The sequence below is a fragment of the Callorhinus ursinus genome, unplaced genomic scaffold (assembly GCF_003265705.2).
Source record: "Callorhinus ursinus isolate GAN/ISIS: 27379988/994484 unplaced genomic scaffold, GSC_fseal_2.0 scaffold35, whole genome shotgun sequence".
In the NCBI taxonomy this organism is placed as follows: domain Eukaryota; kingdom Metazoa; phylum Chordata; class Mammalia; order Carnivora; family Otariidae; genus Callorhinus; species Callorhinus ursinus.
Genome location: NW_027397097.1, coordinates 15888031 through 15907651, shown reverse-complemented (window position 1 = coordinate 15907651; position 19621 = coordinate 15888031). Strand labels below are relative to the sequence as shown.

At 45.7% G+C, this 19621-nt stretch overlaps 1 protein-coding gene across 5 annotated transcripts in view; it reads left to right on the top strand.

Moving 5' to 3' along the window:
• The first annotated feature begins 3108 nt into the window (after positions 1 to 3108).
• ME3 (malic enzyme 3) overlaps positions 3109 to 19621 on the top strand; it is a 221933-nt gene continuing 205420 nt past the window's right edge. Inside the window, exons 1-2 of one of the 5 annotated variants that reach the window (XM_073879843.1) lie at positions 3109 to 3250; positions 3627 to 3824. In XM_073879843.1, the coding sequence (XP_073735944.1) occupies positions 3642 to 3824 (183 nt within the window). In that variant the 5' untranslated portion in view covers positions 3109 to 3250; positions 3627 to 3641. Of the gene's footprint in view, positions 3251 to 3291; positions 3493 to 3553; positions 3825 to 19621 lie in introns of those variants that run through there. The other 4 variants (XM_073879841.1, XM_073879842.1, XM_025894401.2 and 1 more) reach the window with 4 other exon arrangements.

The following is a 19621-nucleotide window of genomic DNA, read 5'->3' as shown; positions in this document are numbered from 1 at the left end:
TGCTGGAAGCAGAGGAAACTACTTGAGCTAAGTCCCAGAGTGCAGGTGTGTGCCGAGTCTGAGGACAAGGACATAAATGTTCCTCACCATTCCCCTTTGGCATAAACAGTAGAGTTGAAGCATCTCCAAATATTACTAGCAGCAATGTGAATTAAAGAGTTCTTTTAGGGCAATCGTGAACATGAAATGTTGTGTAGAATACTACACATTTGTGAAACAATGGGATTAGTCAAAAATTAATGAATTTTTTAATGCACCTTCATTTTTTTAAACCCATACATCAAGACATTAAAATCTGCTTACAAAAGACAAATGGTCTTATTTCAAGATAGCTGACTGAGCTAAAACGCTAATTTGAAGCTATTATGATGCCCTTTTAACAATGCACCAAATTTGGTTTCAATCAAGTCCACTCCTTGGAAGGTTATGCACACATTTGATTCACATCAATTTTATTTAATTCAACAAACTGAATGCATTATTGATGCCAGGCACTGTCTCAGGTATTGGGCATGCAAAGAATTGCAAATGGTGGTTCCAGCCCTCAAGGAGCTCAATCTAGTAGGGTAATGGATAGCTATGTAAATCTCGGTAAACAAAATGGAAAAGCAAAGGTACTAAGTGCACTGGAAATATGGAAACTGGGCAGAGAGGATGGGAATGGGATTCCTTTCCAGCCACCCCAGGAAGCAGCATCACAACCATGGCAGAAGCCAGTAAATGGAACGTGCAGGGAGAGAGGCCAAAACAAATTATGGAGACTCGTTAGTTTTATCTAGTGCTGGACCAGATCATAGCACTGACTAGCTAAGGAAGTCAGAGTTGTAGGGAGTTGGAAGAAGTTCTGGAAAGTTTCTATGGCTCTGAACCTGGTCTCTATAATCCTATGTTCAGCTGTAAAAGTAAAGAAGTTGTCCTGAAACCAGAGATGGAAACCATGCATGCCAATAATAAGAGCTAACAGTTTCTGAGTATCCACTCCATGCCAAGCACTTTAATATAAAATTAGTATTATATCTAGACATGTAGTTTTTAGTCCCCAGGAACCCATTTTCCCCTTCTTCCTTGTAGTAGAATATGTGCCTTTCCCACTACAGACAATATTTTCCAGGCTTCCCTGTAGCTTAATGTGACTGTGACTTAGTTTTCATCAATAGAGTATGAATAGAAGTAATGTAGGCAACTTACACGTTACTTTCCTAAAGGAGGGCCCTTCGCTTCCTCTTTCCCCCTTTCCACTGGCTGGGAAGCCCATGTGGTATCAGTGCTTCTGGGCAGAGTAGGACAACACCTGGAGAAAGAACCTGGGCCCCTGAACAGCTCTGTGGAGCAGATCCCTCACCTCCTCTTGCTACGGCCTTCTGCTGCTAGCACCTCTCCTTTCCTGTGGCCAAAGATCAAACACAAAAGAAAAACAATATTGCTAGAATTACGTCTGAGTTAAGAAAGGAGAGGCCACAGATGGGGACATGTGAGAGACTCTCAGATGTAAACTGTGCATGCTTTAGTGAAAAAAATTATATTGGCTTGTTTGGAAACCTTTGTTGTTTCTGTCCTGGCTTCCAGCACAGTTTCGAATGGCTGAGGTTTATCTATTAAATGTCCTCCAGGTGAGAGAAAGGTCATTGTATCAAGCAAGGGCAGAGTCGTTCAACAAACAGGTTTTGACGATTTGCTATGTGTCAGGAACCAAAGACGGAAATATACCCAGATACACAATCTCCCCCCTCAAGATGTTTCTTGGCTGTTGGGAAGACATGCAAATATAAAAACAGTAGTATTAAGAGGAAAGTATCAGTTAATGCTCTTGGTTGTAAGCAACCAAAAATCTGATTCAAACTGGTTTTTTAAAAAAAAAAATCACGTATGGGCTTATGTAAATGTGCAGTTCAAGAGTTCACCGTGTCTGCTGTTGCCCCTGCCTAGATTCAGGATCCTTTCCTCTCTCTCAGGAAGAATCTCCTTCAGTCTCCTTTCCAATCTTGATGAAAGTGGCTGTCCCTTTCCTTCATTCACCCAACTATTTATTGTGCAATTTTGTACCACACCCTGAGCTGAGAAGTGAAGATACAGGGGTTTACAGACAAAGAGCCTTTCCACATGAAGCTTACATTCTAGGTGGAGACAGACAATAAACAATTAGAGAAAGGAGCTAATTACTGGCTGTGGCAAGTTCTGTGAAGGGAAAAACCATTCACTCTATAGTCCCTAGTGGAGGCTGACATTAGATGAAGTGGAAGAAAGACCTTCAGTTGACAATTTTGTGGAGACCGGAGAGAATGAACACTGTAAGTAGAGGTGATAACATGTACAAAGGCCCTGCGGTGGGAAGGAATTGGATGGGGTGGAAACACAGGAAGGAGCAAGTGTGGCCACAGTGCAGTGAGAAGGAGACTGGAGTAGGATGAACCTGAAGAAGTTGGCAGAAGCCAGGCTGTGGGACAACCCATAGGCATCAAAAAGAATTTGGATTTTATTCTACACACAATGAAATGTTTGCTTTAAAAGGAATCTCCTGGCTGCTATGTGGGTCAAGTGTAAAGTTAAATTCAGGACTAGATGGACCTCAGGTCCTTGTCTGTCCACAGCAATCCATGCCTGGCTCCAAAGGGTACCCAGGAGCCCTTTTGGCAACTGTGGACCCTGTACCAGTGACGTCCCCTAGAACTTCCGGCAAAGATGTAAATGTTCCATATCTGTGCTATCCAATGCCAAGCTGCTATGTGCCAGTGGCTCTTGAGCACTTGAAATGAGGCTAAGTGTGATTGAGGAACTGGATTTTTTTATCTTATTCCATTTAAATTAATTTATTCAAATTTATAGAGCCACATGTGCCTAATGGCTATTGTACTGTGCAGTGCAAAGCAACACTGAGCACTGAGTGTCTGAGGATTTCAACTTCGAATCCGAAAGCGAGGGCCTTCCAGCAAAGCTGAATGAGTAGGGGGCATGTTACTGCCTAAACGCTAACACCCTCCGTGCTTTCAGCTGGTCAAGATGGAGACGCTCAGGAGGCATTCTGAGCTTCATTTTGTCCCTGGGGAGGCACGTGCACACGGTTACGAGGCGCTCCACGCGCGTCTTCAGGGGAAGTCCCGCACTGCGAACAAGGGTTTGGGGACCTCTCTTTCCAGAACGCTTAAGCCCTGCGCTCCCGCGGCCGCGGGTGCGGTGCAGCCATTGGCGGGAGTGGAACAGCGGACCGCAGCGCCTCGCCCCGCCTGCGACATCAGCTCTGGGAGCAGCACAGGTGGGCTGCGGAAGGAGGGATCCAGGCGAGCCACCGAGCGAGGGTGGAGGTTCGGGGGCCCCTCGCCACGCAGTGGCCTCTTCCTCGCGGGGATGGGGGCGGGGGTGACGCGGGCGGTCACCCGCACCCGATCTGCTTCCTGGGCTTGCTTTCGCTTTGCCGGGGGCTTGGCTAGGCCTGCGCACCTCAAGCTATAGACGGGAGAGCCGCTCAGGTGGCCGCCGAGGAGGGGCGGCGGACTGGTGCGTTTCACCCTTCAGGCCCCGCTGCCCTCTCCCCGAGGACGCGCTCCGGGCTCAGACCCGGTGCCCTGCGGCGCGCGTGGCACCTTGTGGGCCGTCAGGCGTCCCTGACCTTGGTTTCTCCCCGGTGCCAGGTCTGCTGAAGGACCATGGGCGCAGCGCTGGGCACGGGCGCGCGACTGGCGCTCCAGCGGGGCCGGGCCTGTGGCGGCGTCCCGCGCTGGACCCCCTCCGCGCCCGCCCAAGGCTGCCACTCCAAATCCGGCCCGGCTCGCCCCGTGCCTCTGAAGAAGCGCGGATACGATGTCACCAGGAACCCGCATCTCAACAAGGTAACGGGGGTAAGGTGGCCCATGCCGCTGTCCTGTGGCTGGCGGGGAGGGGCGCCCCGCCCCCTGGGTCTGGGTTGGATCCTCCCAGGCGCCCTTTCAGTTTTGCCTTGCAGAGGCTTGATGTGAGTTGGTTTGGCTTTTTTTTTTTTTTTCTCCCCTCCCCACCCCTCTTCTGCGTGGAAAGAGGTGACGAGTAATGCAGGGAGCCTTATTTCTTCCACAAGAACAATAAAGACTGGGTCAAGGTCCTCTTGGCCAGTACGGCCTGTGGTCAGAGCTCCCCCTGAGTCTTACTAATTCTGTTGGTCGTGGGTAGTTCATTTAGCCCACGTTTTCTTATCTGTAAATAAGAGACAGTTGTCCCCGGTGTGTTGTGAGATTTAAAGAGAAAATGGAGGCAGAGTTCTTAGCACAGTATCTGACACCCAGTGAGAACAAATGTCAGCTAAGGCTATAATTATTATTCTGAGAAAAAGATTATTTTTGAGAGCTGGGGGGAGGGGGAAGGCTAGAATTACAGAACTTTTAGACCTTGATGGGGCATCAAAGATCCTAATTCAAATCTCTCCTTTTACAGATGAGAAAACAAAACAAAGGGGACTAGCTCAAGGTCACCAGCTAGTTAGTTCTGGCCCTGCCACTGGAATCCAGAAAGTGGTGCTTAAGATTCTGGGAGTAGAGTTTCGTATTACTGGAGTTAAAACCCTGGAAGCAAGAGACCTGGATTTAAGGCCTGTCTCCCGACACCTCAAATTAACTTGGGCATCTCATTTAATATCTACTTTCAGGTAGATATTCAGGTTCAACTTTCTCCTGCCTAAAATGGATATTATGACAGAATTGCCATTCCTACCTCATCTGGTTATTGTGACAATCAAATGAATTACTGAACTTGAAATAGTATTTTAAACTATACAGAGTGCTTGATAAATAGGTAATTACGACAAAATAAAAATTTTTAATAATTTCTTTGACTCAGAATTGTGAAATTCAAGTGAGGAAATACATGTGGAAAATGTGTTTTTGAGAAATAGGAACAATTATACAGATGCTAAGTATTGGGATTATTTTCTACAGAATTAATAGAAGAAGCTAAGGAAAAAAAAAATCTTTCACGCTCTGCTTATTGCACTACTCCTTGCTCCCCCAAAAGAGACTCTAAGTCCTTTGTATATTACTACTTTGGAATACTTAAGGTGTTTTATGAATTGTAATTGCTTTGGTAGCAAATGTTAGAAAACTCAACTCAAACTGGCTTAACTAACAAAAACCTTCTTTAAATATCTAGAGGAAGGGTTGCAGGCAAGTCTTGACCAAGCAGTCCAGATGGCATCTCTAAGGATGCAGGTTCTCTCTGGCTCTGTTCTGCTTCTACAATGTCAGGCTCCAGCCAGTGGAGTCTTTCACTTCAATGCTGGTATAATCTCCTATCTCCTTTTCTCACACCACACTGTGCAAGGATAGAAAGACACTTTCTTTGGGAGGGGGGGATTCTTGCTCTGAAGCCTCAGAGAAAGAGTCCTTCTGTCTCATCAACTCTGATTGAATTCCCTTCCTATTCTCAAACCAATTACCATAATTTAAGCCAGTCAGGGCTCACCCCTGGAATTAAAGGTAAAGTTTGAGGTAGGGCCACTCCAACTGGTTTGGAATAAGGGGATGTGGCTCCTCCACAGCAAATCTGCGTCCTGTCGTCAGATGAAGAAGGGCTTGGTGCTGGAAAGCAAAACAATAAATTCCTACTATAAACTCCAGTCGTTTTGACAATACTTGCCCTAAAAGTACTGGCATATTATCAATCAGCACTTACTGCTTTGTGACCAGCTAAAAAAGAATAAAGGGGGGGCTTGAATGTCTTTTTTAGCCCTAGGTTTATGGCTCCTTAAAAGCACTCTTTCCTCGTCCCTAATATATTTTTTTCCTTCTAAATAGTATAAATGGGACGTTGTCCATAAATCTAGGGGACCTGACCCTTTCGTAATGCTCAAGATTGTTTTGGTATGTCCCTGAAGTCAGTTGATGCTGGTCTGGGGTGAGGCGAGCCTGATGGCATCCCTGTTCACCCCTGGGGAGAGCAGGGGGAGGAGCAGTGGAGGGAGCAGCAGGGCAGGGAGCTGTTGAGGACGCCCTTCACTTCCCTCTGGAGCGTCCCCCCCTCTTGCTGTCCCACTGACCTCCAGCACTCTGAGAGTCTCCAGGGAAGGCTTGAAGCTTGGCTCTTTCCATCAGCCAGCCGGGGAAAATTGCTGAGTTAAACAGAACAACTGAGGTTATCCCTGAGGAAGAAAGAGAAGGGCAGCTTGGAAGGGAACTGTACTTAGAGGGCGGGTCTGTAGGTGGATTTTTTTCTGCTAGACTGTGAGCGCCTCCAAGGCAGAGGCTGAGTTTCATGTGTTTGTGGCTGGCATAGGGTAGTTCCTGAAGGATCTAGCAAGGCTATGAACATGAAAATTAGCATTACATTCTGGGAATGTGTTTACTAGATTCTTTTTAATTTTAATCTTTAACTATTCTTTAAATTGACATAGAGTTGACATATAATATATTAGTTTCAGGTGTGGTTGTTGCCAGAGGCGGGGAAGGTGGGGGGATGGGTGAAATAGGTGAAGGAGATTAAGAGGTGCAAACTTGCAGTTATAAAATAAGTAAGTACAGGGTTGTAAAGTATAGGACGTCTTCTGTTATTCGTGTTGACTGTGGCAACAGAGCAGATCTTTGATTATGTATTACAAGATATCAGCCATATTTTACTTACATTAAATAGGCAATGATGAACCCCATTTCACTGGGGTATCTTCATAGGCAGGTATCATCCCCATTCTATTCAGGTAGCAAATGGGTCCTCAAACCTATTTCTGGCCTCAACTTACCTATAGCCTCTCTTGGGAAGGGCTGTCCTATTCCCTGCTCCTGAAACAAGATTTGAGTCCCCCCCACACACACTTGTCTTATTGCTCTGTGTTTGTTTCCTTTTGGCCCTGAGCACCCTGTTATAAGGGCTGGCTGGTGTGTCTTCCACACTAGACCCTGAGCACCATGCAGACAGTTTTGACACATGATATTCTCTATGTCTGACTTGAGATGCTCAATGAATATTTGCCCTTTAAATGACCTCAATCGAGTCATAACCCCTTTGCTCTCAACTTTATTAATATTAGTGCCACTACTTTACAGTTAGCCTGATGCCCTCATTGTCTAGAAAAATACCTACCAATGGCCTGTTTGGAGGAATTATACCTACTTGGCCCTTATCCCAAGATAATGCCCCTTAAGGGGCATTTCACTGAAGGAGTCTGTTATCTCTTGGAGTGCATCAACTTCCTCCTTTGACCCACATGCCAAGAATGATTTTTGCCTTCCACCACCCCTCTACTTGCTTCTCTGCAGTTTTTTCTCTTGAGCTTGATAGGGAAAGAACGAGTGAGAACAGTGCTATGTCAGATCACCGTGATTATGCGCCAGCACGTTTCATGCAGGGGGCCTCAGAACTGCAGGACCCTGTAGACCACCGCCTTCCTACGTGGACCTGGTGCCTGGAGGTTACTGAACGTGTAAAGGTCCAGTGGCCAGTGCTGCAGCATTGGCCGCACATCTGAGGTGGCTCGGGTTTCAGCTGCATCTCTTCTGTATGCAGTGGTGAGTTGTTAGATCCTTACACAGCGAGGACATGACTTTGGTTAAAGTATGTGTTTTTATTTGGTGCCGGCTTAGAACTTGATCTTACCTCCTTTGCACGAGGGGAGTCTGTCCCACACTTGGCTCATCAATCGATCAGGAGATGGTGGCTGGATGGTACGGAGATTTAGAAGTCTGTTGGTGATGCTGTTTTCTGCCCCCAAAGCAGACAGCATAAGGTGTCTTCGTGAGACCTCTGCTTCGGACAGGATGTTGAATTGGGCCCCCCTGACTGACAGAGAAGCAATGGGTTACTAAGTCAACACTATTTCCATGAAGCATGAGTTCACTACACTGGAGTCTCTTGTGCAGTGACTCAGGGCATTGAAGCTCAAATATTGCTCCAATATTTTAAGAGCAAACAAGCAGAGGCAGGTTGGAATTAAATCCTACCTTGTTGACTACAGTTCTGACTTCATGGGATTGATAGCATTTGGTGTCAGGGCTTTGTGCTTAGAATGACTGACAGAACTTGTATTAGGTTGTCCAAAGTTTAGGCAGCTGTAAGGAAGCAAACCCCAATACGGAGGCTTAAACAAGATAGAAGTGTGTTTCTCTCTTATCAACAAGCCTAGGTAGACAATTTGTAGGTCAGTGTGTGGCTTGATGTTGTTGCTCTCTATCCTCAGTGTGCATCTTATGTTTCATGGTCCAAGATGGCTGCCCTAGCCTCTGCTGTCAATTCCACACAGAAACCAGAAGAAAGGGGAAATGCCTTGGGAGGGCACAATTTGAACATTGCTGACATCATTTCCACTCACAGTCAACTGGCCAGGACTTGGTCATAGGCTACAGCTAGCTGCAAGAGAACCTGGGAAATGTGACCTTTTGCCAGGGATCCATATGCACAGCTAACATTGCTATACCTACTAAGGAAAGAGAGACTGGATATTGGGGAAACTGCCACAAAATGCTTCTCTGAGACTTTAATGTTTTTACTGTCAATTTTATCCCAAATTTAAAAATCCATCCATTTCGGGGCGCCTGGGTGGCTCAGTTGGTTAAGCATCTGCCTTCGGCTCAGTTCATGATCCCAGGGTCCTGGGATCAAGCACCACGTGGGGCTCCCTGCTCAGTGAGGAGCCTGCTTCTCCCTCTCCTCCCCATTCATGCTCTCTGTCACTATTTCTGTCTCTGTCTCAGATAAATAAATAAAATCTTAAAAAAAAAAATAAAATCCATCTGTTTCTCTACATCCCTTCTACTACCAGCCCTGTTCACTCCTTCATCATCTCATGTCTAGATTTTGCAGGAGACTCCTCACTGGTCTACCACCTTCCTGTCATCTTCCTTTTGATTCTCATAACCACCTCTTGGGAGGCTAAAACCTGGCACACATCCTCAACTACTCTCTTTCCTTCAGACCCCATATCCAGTCCCCCAAATAGTTCTGTTGCTCTATTTTTAGACTAGGTCTGGAATCCAGCCCCTGCTCACCATGGGTCCCACCCTGACCTAAGCCACTGACATTTCTTGGCTGGGTAACTGCAGGGGCCTCCTAGCTGCTGTCCTTGCTCCCCGCTGAGCTCCTCTTGTTTATTCTGCATACAACAGCCAGTGTGATCCTTTTAAAACTGTTTGACCATGTCACTCTTCTGCTCAAACCCCACTAAGTCAGAATCCTTAGAATACCTTGCCTGATTGGACCCCCTCTGACCTCATCTTTGCTGCTCCTCAGCCTCACTCGCTGCTAGCTGGCCTCCTTGCTGTTCCTCACACACTCTAATTATGTTCCTGCCTCAAGTCTTTGCATGGGCTATTCCCCCTTCCTTGAACACACGTCCCCTCAAGAGCCACATGGTTAACTCCCTCACCTTCTTCAAGACTTCTCCCTTTCTCAGGGAGACCCACTCTGCCCCACCAGATGCACTTGTGAATGTCCTGCAATTTTCTTGGTCTTCCTTAATGTGGCCTACTTCCCCCGCCAGGTATTTGATACTTCCTAGTGTATTATTTATTTACCTTACCGAATAGATCTCTTAATTTATTGTTTGCCTTTCCCCACTATAATGTAAGCTCCATTTGGGCAGGCATTTTTGATTTATTTGTTCATTGATGTATCCAAGGTGCTCAGAACAATGCCTGGCCCGTATTCGGCGCTCAGTAAACAGTTATTGGATGAGTGAGTGGTTCAGAGACACATCTGCTGAGGCTCCTTCCTCTCATCCCTTCCTTTCACCTCCCTTTTCACCAAAGCCCCCGTCTTTCACCCTGTGCCTTTCCTCCCCCAAGGCCCCCCTATGCAGTGTTGGTATGCCCAGGATCACCTCTATCTGGATTGCAGATCACTAGGGCCAAGTAAATAACATTCAGACCAACTTTTGGAAGTTCACTCATCTCACATGGGTGACATTTGTATTCTGTGGAAACCCCATAAAATAGTCTTATTTCAAGGTTTGCCTGCATACCATTAGTTATCTTCTAGAGGCAGTGTGTTTATTTTCATGTAATAAAATGTTAACACAGGAACCCTGCCACCTGTTCTAAAAATGATTGTAAACAGCAAAATCTAGATCATGGAAATAGCGAAGCGATGCTGAAGGGCACATCCCATACAGAAATACATGTTGTCTGGCTCAGACTTGGGCCAGCTGGCATCTAAGCCAATCTACTCTGGGCTTTCAAGGTGGAATGTCTGTGGATACTTTCTCTGGCTCATCCCCAGTCTCCCTGTTTCCAGCTTCTCTTGGTCCTCTTGGATCTTTGTAAGCTCTGGGGTTATGGCTTTATTTTACTTTACATTTTTGTCATTTCTACCAAAGGTTTCTTTATCATTTACCCTCTTCTTTCCAAATGCCAGTTTTGTAGTGAGAGGGGAGAAAAAGGCCTTTCATTTATATGGCCCTTGCAAAGGGATCACTAATGTGCAGCACTTTTGTTTGCAAAGACATGGACTATAGTTTGCTTCCAGACCTTCACTTTGATGTGTAGAAAGTACATTGGAAAATCCTTTGGGGTGGTGTCCGACTGCCTGTCTGATGCAGAGCACAAAAGATGCTCTATGCCGGTGTGATGAAAATCTGAGGGATACCCTCCTGTTGGGGTGCTGAGGTCAGTGGTTAAAAACATGCATTCATTCTGTACCCAAATGGTTGCCAGGCAGCCTGCTAACAGCACAGTTCCGACCAAAGTAAAGAGTAAAATGCACCCAGTCACTTGAGGAGAGGGATTTTTTGATGGAAAGATTGTCAGCTTTGAGGAACTTGAATAAGAGAAAATCAAAGCTGCATTTGCTTTTAGAAGTTTTATTGAAAGCTGGAGGGACTATAGAATTGAATTGAATGATTAGCAACTTGAGAATTTTTTTTTTTTTTTTAAAGCATTGTGTCTGGATTCTGCACTCTTGTTGGGTAGTAGAGCTACATGATGCCCATAGCACAAGTGATCCTGAAACATACTCCCCGGAGGTGTGGAACTCTGGAGGGAGCAGACTCTGTGAGTTCCTTTGTTTTGTTTTACTTTGTTCTTTTCGAAAACAGAAGGAGGGAGCTACCCTCTGCACGAGTTTGCATCCCTCCTAAGTTACTGAGGTATCCCATGACTTTCCCAATAAGGAGAAAGGAAGCCAGCTGCCTTCACGTCTAAAGTGGAGCTGGGTCTCCACTCACAGTAGACAGCCTCTATTCCCTCTTTCTCTGGTTTCTGAAGGAGGTAGTGAGTTTTCCAAGCCAGATTCCTACCATTCCGAATTTCCTTCCCTAGGGGAATGCCTTGTGGAAGGAACTTAAGTAATAATGATATGAGCTAGCATTTTTTTAGGACATGCAGTGTGCCCAGAATTGTTCTACGCATTTTCGATGCATTAACTCATTTCATATAAAACCACAATGTTGTGCAGTACACTGTTATATTATAGATGAGGAGACTGAGGCACAGGAAGTTGGCTAGGTTAGCTAACTCGCCCACAGTCATAATGGCAGAGCTGGGTCTTGAACCCAGGCAATCTGGTTGTAGGTCCATGTCCCCCCCGACTATGATGCACAGCCACTTCCGGGCTTCGAGTGCCCTCACACTTGAGACTGGCACATGGAGTCTGATGCTCTGGGCCATTCCCTGTCATGGGCCTCTGACAGACTGTTAGCACTTCCACCGGCTCTGTTAAATCAGACTCTGGGAATTGGAGAGAATTTTAAGGATCACTGGATGCCTTCTCTTCACCCTTTAAGTGTGTGTAATTCTCCCAAGACTCGTTTGTTTATCAAAGTTATTCAATCGACATTTGCTCCGTTATCTATTCTTTTTTAGGCAGTGGAAACCCAGTGGTGAATACAACACTTCTTTGGCCTTCAAGGAGCCTATAGTGTAAGAGGGGTGATGGTGGAACCGGTTAGTAAGCAGGAAGTTCAATTCAGGAGGTCTGTGTAATGGGAGGCACACAGGTACTCATGCTCTCTGGGGCCACCTCTGCCACACCACCTTCCTTGATGAGCCACATGGAAGTGACTCATTCATTCTTTCCACTCCTTGGGCATTTTGCTTATGTAGTCATGGCTCTCTTCCACATTTGGTCTCAGTAGACATTCATGGTATGCATGATTGTCTCCATCTTGATGTCATCTTCAGAGCCAGGACCACGTCTCAGGCATTGCATGGCCAGCCACAATGGCTTCTTCAAAGTGTACCCTCAATAACAATTAGTTACATGAATCCCTTTCCCCTTCCCTCCTGGACTGATCAGAAACCACTATGGTGAAGATGGATAGCATACAACCCCATTGGCCATCTCTTCTAAAAAGATGATGACAATATAAATTATATTTAGATTCTCCATGGGACTTGGAGGATTTTGAAAGCCAAGAGAAATCTTTTATTCTGGTCATAGAAGTTTTGGGAATCCATTGCTTTTGAGAGTCTCCTGCCCTGATGCTGGGCCAGATGTACTTCATCTAAAGAACAGCACCTTTATTATGAGATTCTTTATTCTCGTCCTTGAGACGGTTTTAAAGACGTCAGATTCAGGCCTGCTGTAACTAACAGCAGGTTAAAGGGTTTTGGAAGTTGAAGGAATGTAGTCAGCTCAAATCAATTGCGTGTGGCCTCCCAGGGGCATGGCCTGTGACTAGGTCATATGCAGCAGAGCACTCAGGCTACCTACCAGCTAGGGATTCGGACTCAGAAAAACCCAAGGTTCCAGCTCCAGCTCAGTCATTCACTAGATTTGGGAGCTTGGAAAGGCTCCTTCATTTTTAAGCCTCAGTTTCTCATCCGGGAATGGGGATGATAATAAAATAGACCTACCTCACAAGGGTGCTCTAATGATTAAATGAAATAATGTATGTCAAGCACATTGTAAGTGCTCAGTTTGTTCTCAGTCAATCCATGTTTCTAAAGCTTTTGCTCCATTCCTAACACAAGGCATCAGACTATAGGGTGTGGACCTGCCCTCTTAGAGCATCCAGTCCCAAGGAGAAGGGAAGATCAGGAGATCCAGACTCATTTTCCATAGGCATGGATACATCCGATTTTGGCAGAGGTTCGGTACGAGAGGAATAAGTCAGGGAAGAGGCATGTTGGGTAGAGAAATGATAATTTCTCTGTACTCAATGGAGCTTAAGCTGGGTGTTCTAGATGTTTGTCTGAAAGAAACTTGAATAACAATGTCTGCAGCAGCAGAAAACTCAGACCATTTGAAGAGCTGGTACTTCTGGAAGTTGAAACTAGGGTTGAAGGGAGTGGCTACCTTCATACCCTGCAGGAATCCTGGGACTTTGTCCCAACATTTTGGCACATCCTAACCTAGGTTTCAAAAACTGACTGTGAAAAACAAATCCAAATTTAGCTGATCTGTTTATCTGCCAGTGTGTCTATGTATCATGTCTCTGTCTTTCTATCTGTCAGTATAGCACGCTCAGTCTCGGGAGATTATGGTATCAAGACAGCAAGACAAGAGAACATCGGCTACAGTGTTTAGCATAAAAGTTAAAATGTTGCTTCAAATCCAGCTAAATTAGGCATGGCACACTTCACTGAGCTGGTGGCCAGATTGGGCAGGGAGTATAAGAGAGTCCTGCTGTCTCCATACACTCTGCTGTGGGTAATTAATAAATACATGCATGAAAATATTTTAAATGAGCATCCTCCCTCTATTGGAGCATTCCTCCAAAGACTGTTAATAGGTCATCTTGTCCAGCCCTCCGTCTTGAGCAGACAAATGTCCTAACACATTACCATGATTTGACAGGTAAGGTTTCAGAGGCCCAGACGGCCTGCTCAGGAAGTGAGTTGAGGAGGGTGACCCTGGCCCTTCTTGGATGGTGTCTGTGTCCTAGACCTGCTGCCTTTGAAAGGTAGCACTTTGCCTGCCCTCCTAAAATAGTGCCTGAATCAGCCTCATCGACTTAACGTGGCGTGCCTTCCAGTCTCTCCATAGAAAGGAGATGTTTTAATATTGAACATTGTCATATGTTGCAAATCTAACCATCTGCTGTCACAGTTCCTGCTGTCACTCCTTGGATGTCCATTTCTGAAGAATAGACCTGCTCCTGACTCCCACCTTCATTTCAGGTTTTGTGTTTTCCTCTGCAGTAACACAATCATGAAGACAAAGCATTTGACAGGAAGCTTACCCTCCCATCGTGCTCTCCCTTCTTATCTCTTTTATTTTTGGTCTTTTCCACCCCATGATTATTTGTTTTGACTAGTAAGATCTCTTCAGGTCACAGGACAGTGAATAGCAATGCCGTTGCCACCTGATAAAGCAGGCACAGATATAGTAGGTGTGGAAAAAAAAAAAAAAACCCAACCTATTAACAGCCATTTTTAGAAACAGGCTTTGAAATCCACCCATCAGAGCTGAAAGATTTCCACTGTTCTCACACTCCAGGAGCCGGCAGCAGCTTCTCCTTGCATCTCAGGAGCCTCGGGAGCCGCCTGGCCATGTCTGGGGGAGATGATCATGGGTGTGTGTGGGGGGGTGGGCTCGCCTGCCAGGAGGTACTGGGAGGGAGGGCCTGCAGAGCAGAGGGACCACCCTGCCTCCAGGAACCTGCCTGGCCTGGAGGGTTGAGCATCCTCAGCTGTTCCTTTGTTGACTGAGCTGCTCGGTGTTCTGTGACCTTCTACCAATCAACTGGACACAGAGTCAGCTGCCTCCTCTGGAACTCATAATTGCTGGAATGATAATATTAGAAATAATAAGAATAAACACATAATGCCTACCCAGTCAGGTACTCTTATAGATGCTTTACATATGTTCTTGCCAAGCAGAGAAAAAATTGTGAAGAAAGTAAGCTTTTCCTGTAGCTCTCTCGCAAGAAAGATAGCAAGTCAAGGAACAGAAATATACAGGCGGTTATTGGTGGTGGAGAGGAATTGAGCAGGGTCCAGTGTGAGGAAACAACAGAGGGTTGACTTCAGTGAAGGGAAGACCTCTTAAGATCATATTTGCAAAGGTCCTTAACTTCAGAGGAGGCAGCAGGAGAGGAAACCAGGGTAAGAGTGTTTTGGGCAGAGGGAACAGTGCGTTCAGTCTGGAGGCAGCAGGCCGCTTGTCCTGGAAGGTTCTGAGCTCCGACAACACACACTCCAGCAGGAGTGCGATGAGCAAGGGTGGGGGCAGTGGGGGGCTGCCTAAAATCAGGGTGGAGAGGACTTGGGGGCCAGAGCATCAGGGCCATGGAGTCTGTGGGCCGGGTTTCGTTCCCAGTACAGCAGGACCCTCTTAAATGGTTCTAAGCAAGGAAGTGATGTGACTGGATTTACGTTAATGAAAGATCTCTCGGTGGAGAACAGCTTGGAGGGCAAGAGTAGAAGCAGGAAGATCAGAAGGGGCTGCGGAAGCCATGGGAGCAAGAAAAGATGGGGCTGGCATGTGGGAGGTGGCAGGGCAGAGGACAGAAGTGGCTGGACTGGAAACGGAGTTTGAAGGTGGAATGGATGAGACAGGACCCTGTGTCCTTCTCCTTCAACTTTGCCAGGACTCCATCCTGCAGCTCTCCCTGTCATGCTGCCTACCCTCCATGCAGCTGCCCCCCATTTACTGCAACACCTCCTACCCTTCCTCAGCACATCTCAATAATAAGGAAGAAGAAGGTTGGTGTCTTACCTTTGGAGCTTATGAAGTGCTTCCTGATGGGTCATCTCATTGGATCCTCACAAAAACCTTGTGAGGCAGGCATTTGTTTTCTAGGTGGGGGAGACCGGGGCCCAGAGAGCCCAAGTGAGCATTGGGTTTGAAAAATAATGAGTTGCATCAGTCACAATCCTTGCCCTCAAGGAACTTAGGGTTCAGACTTAAAACCTCATAAATGTAATGCAGTATGATAGGTTTTATAGTACATTAAAAATATGCTATTAGCAATGTCCAAGTAATTTTTACCTTGGTGGGGAGAAAGAAGGGTGAAGTTTCTTAAAGTGGATGACCTTTGATCCTTATATTATAATAATGTGTTCCATAAAGTAAAAAGGGAAATCTGCTCTGACCTCTCTCCTGAGGTAACTACTTAATGTTTTTGGTGTGTCAGTGCAAATATCTAAAAGATATAAAGGGGTTCCCTGGGTGGACATGGTGGGGGAAAGGTGTCCCAAGTAAATATGGCAAACGGCATATGGCATGTGAGGAAGTGCGGTGATCCTGAAGGACAGAGTGTGTGGGGTGTTGAGGCTGGAGAGCAAGGCAGGGGTCACAGCTGGGTGGGGGTCTGGGGCTGCTTCTTGCCTGCCTGAAGAGTTTGACCTTCGTCCTGAAGGGAGGGGGACACTCGAATGTGACACTAGGGGATTCGAGCAGTGGGCGGTTCATTCTGGCCTGTGGAGGGCTCAAGAGCAGAGTCAGGGAGACTAGTTAAGAAGGAATTCATTCCCATACAGGAGATGAGGAGGGCCTGATATGGTGATGGTGAGGTGGACACAGACATGAGAGGTGCCAAGGAAGCAGAAGTCTGCATCTGTTCCAGAATTGCTTAAGTTCCATCATAGCAGTAGGAGTCCAAGATTTATTGTAAGTATCCCAGAAAAACCAATGGAAACCTAATATTTATCCATTGGGAATTTACACAGCTTAATCAGGATATTATATTCCTTTGTCTTTGCCTAGAATTAAACAGATTAAAACTATTAATACTGGTTATCTTATACCAGGATCAGAAATTCTGCTTGGTTTACACATTGTATGTCTTAAACGTTGGAAAATTATTGTTAAGTGCAGGAATTCTCAAAACATGAAATTCCATAAGGAGTACTTTGGCACTGGGGGAAACACAAGGAATTACTAACTTGGGATGGCTTTATTTTAAGTGTTTTCCTCTGCATATTGGTGTGACTGGCCCTTAGCTAGCTAAACATGGTCACCTTAGCCAGAATTTTTGTCATTATGGGGACATCACCCAGCCTCCCATGCGGTAACTGGCATTTCTGCTCTCCCCCCATCACAAAGACTGGGCAAGACCCTATTTTAACACCTACAGGAGTCCAAGGGCCTTGTTTTTCTTTCATGTTTTCCTTCAGTCCCCTGGAAAAACAATAACTCCTTACACTGAAAATGGAAAGAATATTCATCGTTTGGAAAGTGTATTTTCTAGATGAGAATTTCCTTCCTCTGTTTTGTTTTTGCTTGTTTTTGAGAAAACTTAGGCTCGTCTTTCCCTTTGCTGAGTCCTCGTTTGTCTTTATGGACCGTGATTCCTGGAGAAGGAAAATAGAAGGTCAGAAGTTTATAGGAATGATTTTTTTTTTTTTTTTGGCTAATTCCACCCAGTATCAGTCACTCGTCTAGGTAAAAAGCTATTTAAAGATTTTTAAAGAGGTGAAGTTTTAAAAGAATCAGCAGCATGAATACCACAGTGAACCAACTCTTGTTTTTTCTACATTCTTTGGTGTCATCTGGGCAAAGCCATCTGTCACATGCTATGACTATAATCACGAAACTATGAACATCATAGAAAATCCAATGATGAAAACAAGCTTTCCAGAATGAGAATTCTTGGGAGGCTGAGTCTTACAGTGCTTGCAGAATTGTAAAAGATCTTTGGTTTTATACCATGGGTTTCCCAAGACTTTGATCTTGGGAAACTCACTGTGTCCTATCACTGCAGTGGTCATCTTCAAAGGAGTGAATTTTTATAATGGGGCCTAACCCTGTAAACATTTCATAATATTGTAGCTTCAAAGAAGGAAGGCTGTAAACACATTTGCATCCACTTAGCTGATGGTTTATAGATCTGAGGGACTCTTCGTTCTCTGCGTTCCACAGGGGAAGCATTTATTTCATTGGTTTTGCCTCTGAAGTGGAGTTCCCATCAACCCACTCAGAGGAAGTGCTACATTAGCATCTTTGGTAGAATAATGTCTTCTGATGTACTTGCCTCTGGTGTTGGTGGTATAATTCTACTTCTGCCTTAAACCGTTTTATTAATTTTACTATTGCTTTCTTGTTTTCCGTACCAAGGGAGTGAGACTTTTCTCCTACTTTCTTCTTCTCTTCTTAGTGTCAGGATGTGGTATTTAGCCCATTGGAGATGCATAGGGGTTACTAAAATTATACTTAATTTAGATATATATTATGCGTTCATTCTCTTGAGATATACTGTGTGTCTCTCATTGATCTCAATGAAACAGATCAGATTATGTGTGTTTGACTGACTCCCCGGTTGTTGAGCATGATGATGTTAGGGGGGTCAGACACCCTCTCTTCCCCATTTCTTCCCATCAGAATTAAGTGCTCAAGTCTGGAGGTGAGATCCTGGGGCTAAGGTGAAAGGGAGGGATGTATCCCCAAGTAGCAATAGGGGAGACATCAAACCAGGAAGGAGAGAAGAGAACCTGAGTGGGGAAGTGGGCCAGTGGTGGAGGCCAAGAAGAATTGAGTCCTGTGTCTGGTTGGAGACCATAATTGAAGGAAGAACATAACAGGAAGAGAGGAGAAGAGGGAAGGAGGAGGAACAAGGTCCGTGATAGGTGAGGTGGGATAGTTCAAGGTCAGAATGAGTGGCTGTGGCTGCCTATGGAGCATTACTGTTTTGGTGGGTCTGGGAACCTCTGAAGAGGTAAAGCAGCTTCTTAAGAAAGCCAAACTGGGCTGGATGGCTGCAGATGGCCCCATGAATGCAGGAGGCCTGAGGCCCCAGGTGGTGTCATTTGAGCACACAGTGGTCACAGGCTAAAGCTGTTGCACAGCCACTCACCTCTGCATACTATGGTAGTTGCCTTGCACAGCTGCAGCTTGAAGGACATCAGGACCCCCGAGGTTCAAGGAAATAAGACCCACAGGCCCTCCAGCTTTGGGAAACCCCATACTCTACTCTCTTTTGTTTCCATACTGTGGTAGCCTTTAGTGCCAGAAGCTAATGTGCTCTGTGGATCTCCACCAAGCCTGAATTCCCCTATTGCAGGAGCCAGTGTGCCAGAGTTTCCTTGCAAGAGTCTTGTCTAAGCACCAGAAGGCTGTCCCACTGTCTTGTTTCTGTTGTCTCTTCTTCCTATATCGGGGACCTCTCAAATTGTTGTGATTTAACTATACCCCCTTCTTAATAGTGAGGGAATGGTAGAAGTTAGGGCAGAAACCTGTAGGTGGCTATGGTTTGACCTTGAGGCCAGAAGTCAGTTCTGGCCTCACATCCACTCTCTCTGTCCAGTGGTCGATGTTCAGATCACATGCCCAGAGGTGGGTTCTGATTCCCATCAGCTCCACTCACTCCATTCTCTTCCACCTCCAACTAACCACACTCACCCCCAGTCACCCACCCAAACCAAGCATGGTTAGAGGACTGTGTCGCCACTCTCTGCCCATCTTGCAGACTTTGAATCACATGACTCTTAGAGCAAAGCTGTGTTTCTAGCTTAATTTGAAAGAATACTCGTGTTTCTTTCACCTTGAGATTTCCTGCTTTAATGTGGAGCTTCATTTTCATGCCCTTGATCATTGTAGTCTATAGAAAACAGGGGATTTCTATCCACAACATCATTGAGATCAGCATGACTGAGTTAATGAATTCTTTTTTTCCTTTGAGGAAAGATCAGCTTTGAATCCAGACACAATAGAAAGCTCAAGTCTACGATTCTAGGATTTGAACACCACACAAGGGTGTCCTCTGAGTCCTTTTTATGGAAGTGATCATTTATGTCCTGGATATGGGTGCTCAGATGAATGCGTACATGCCAGAAGCAATCGGTTATGACAACATGTG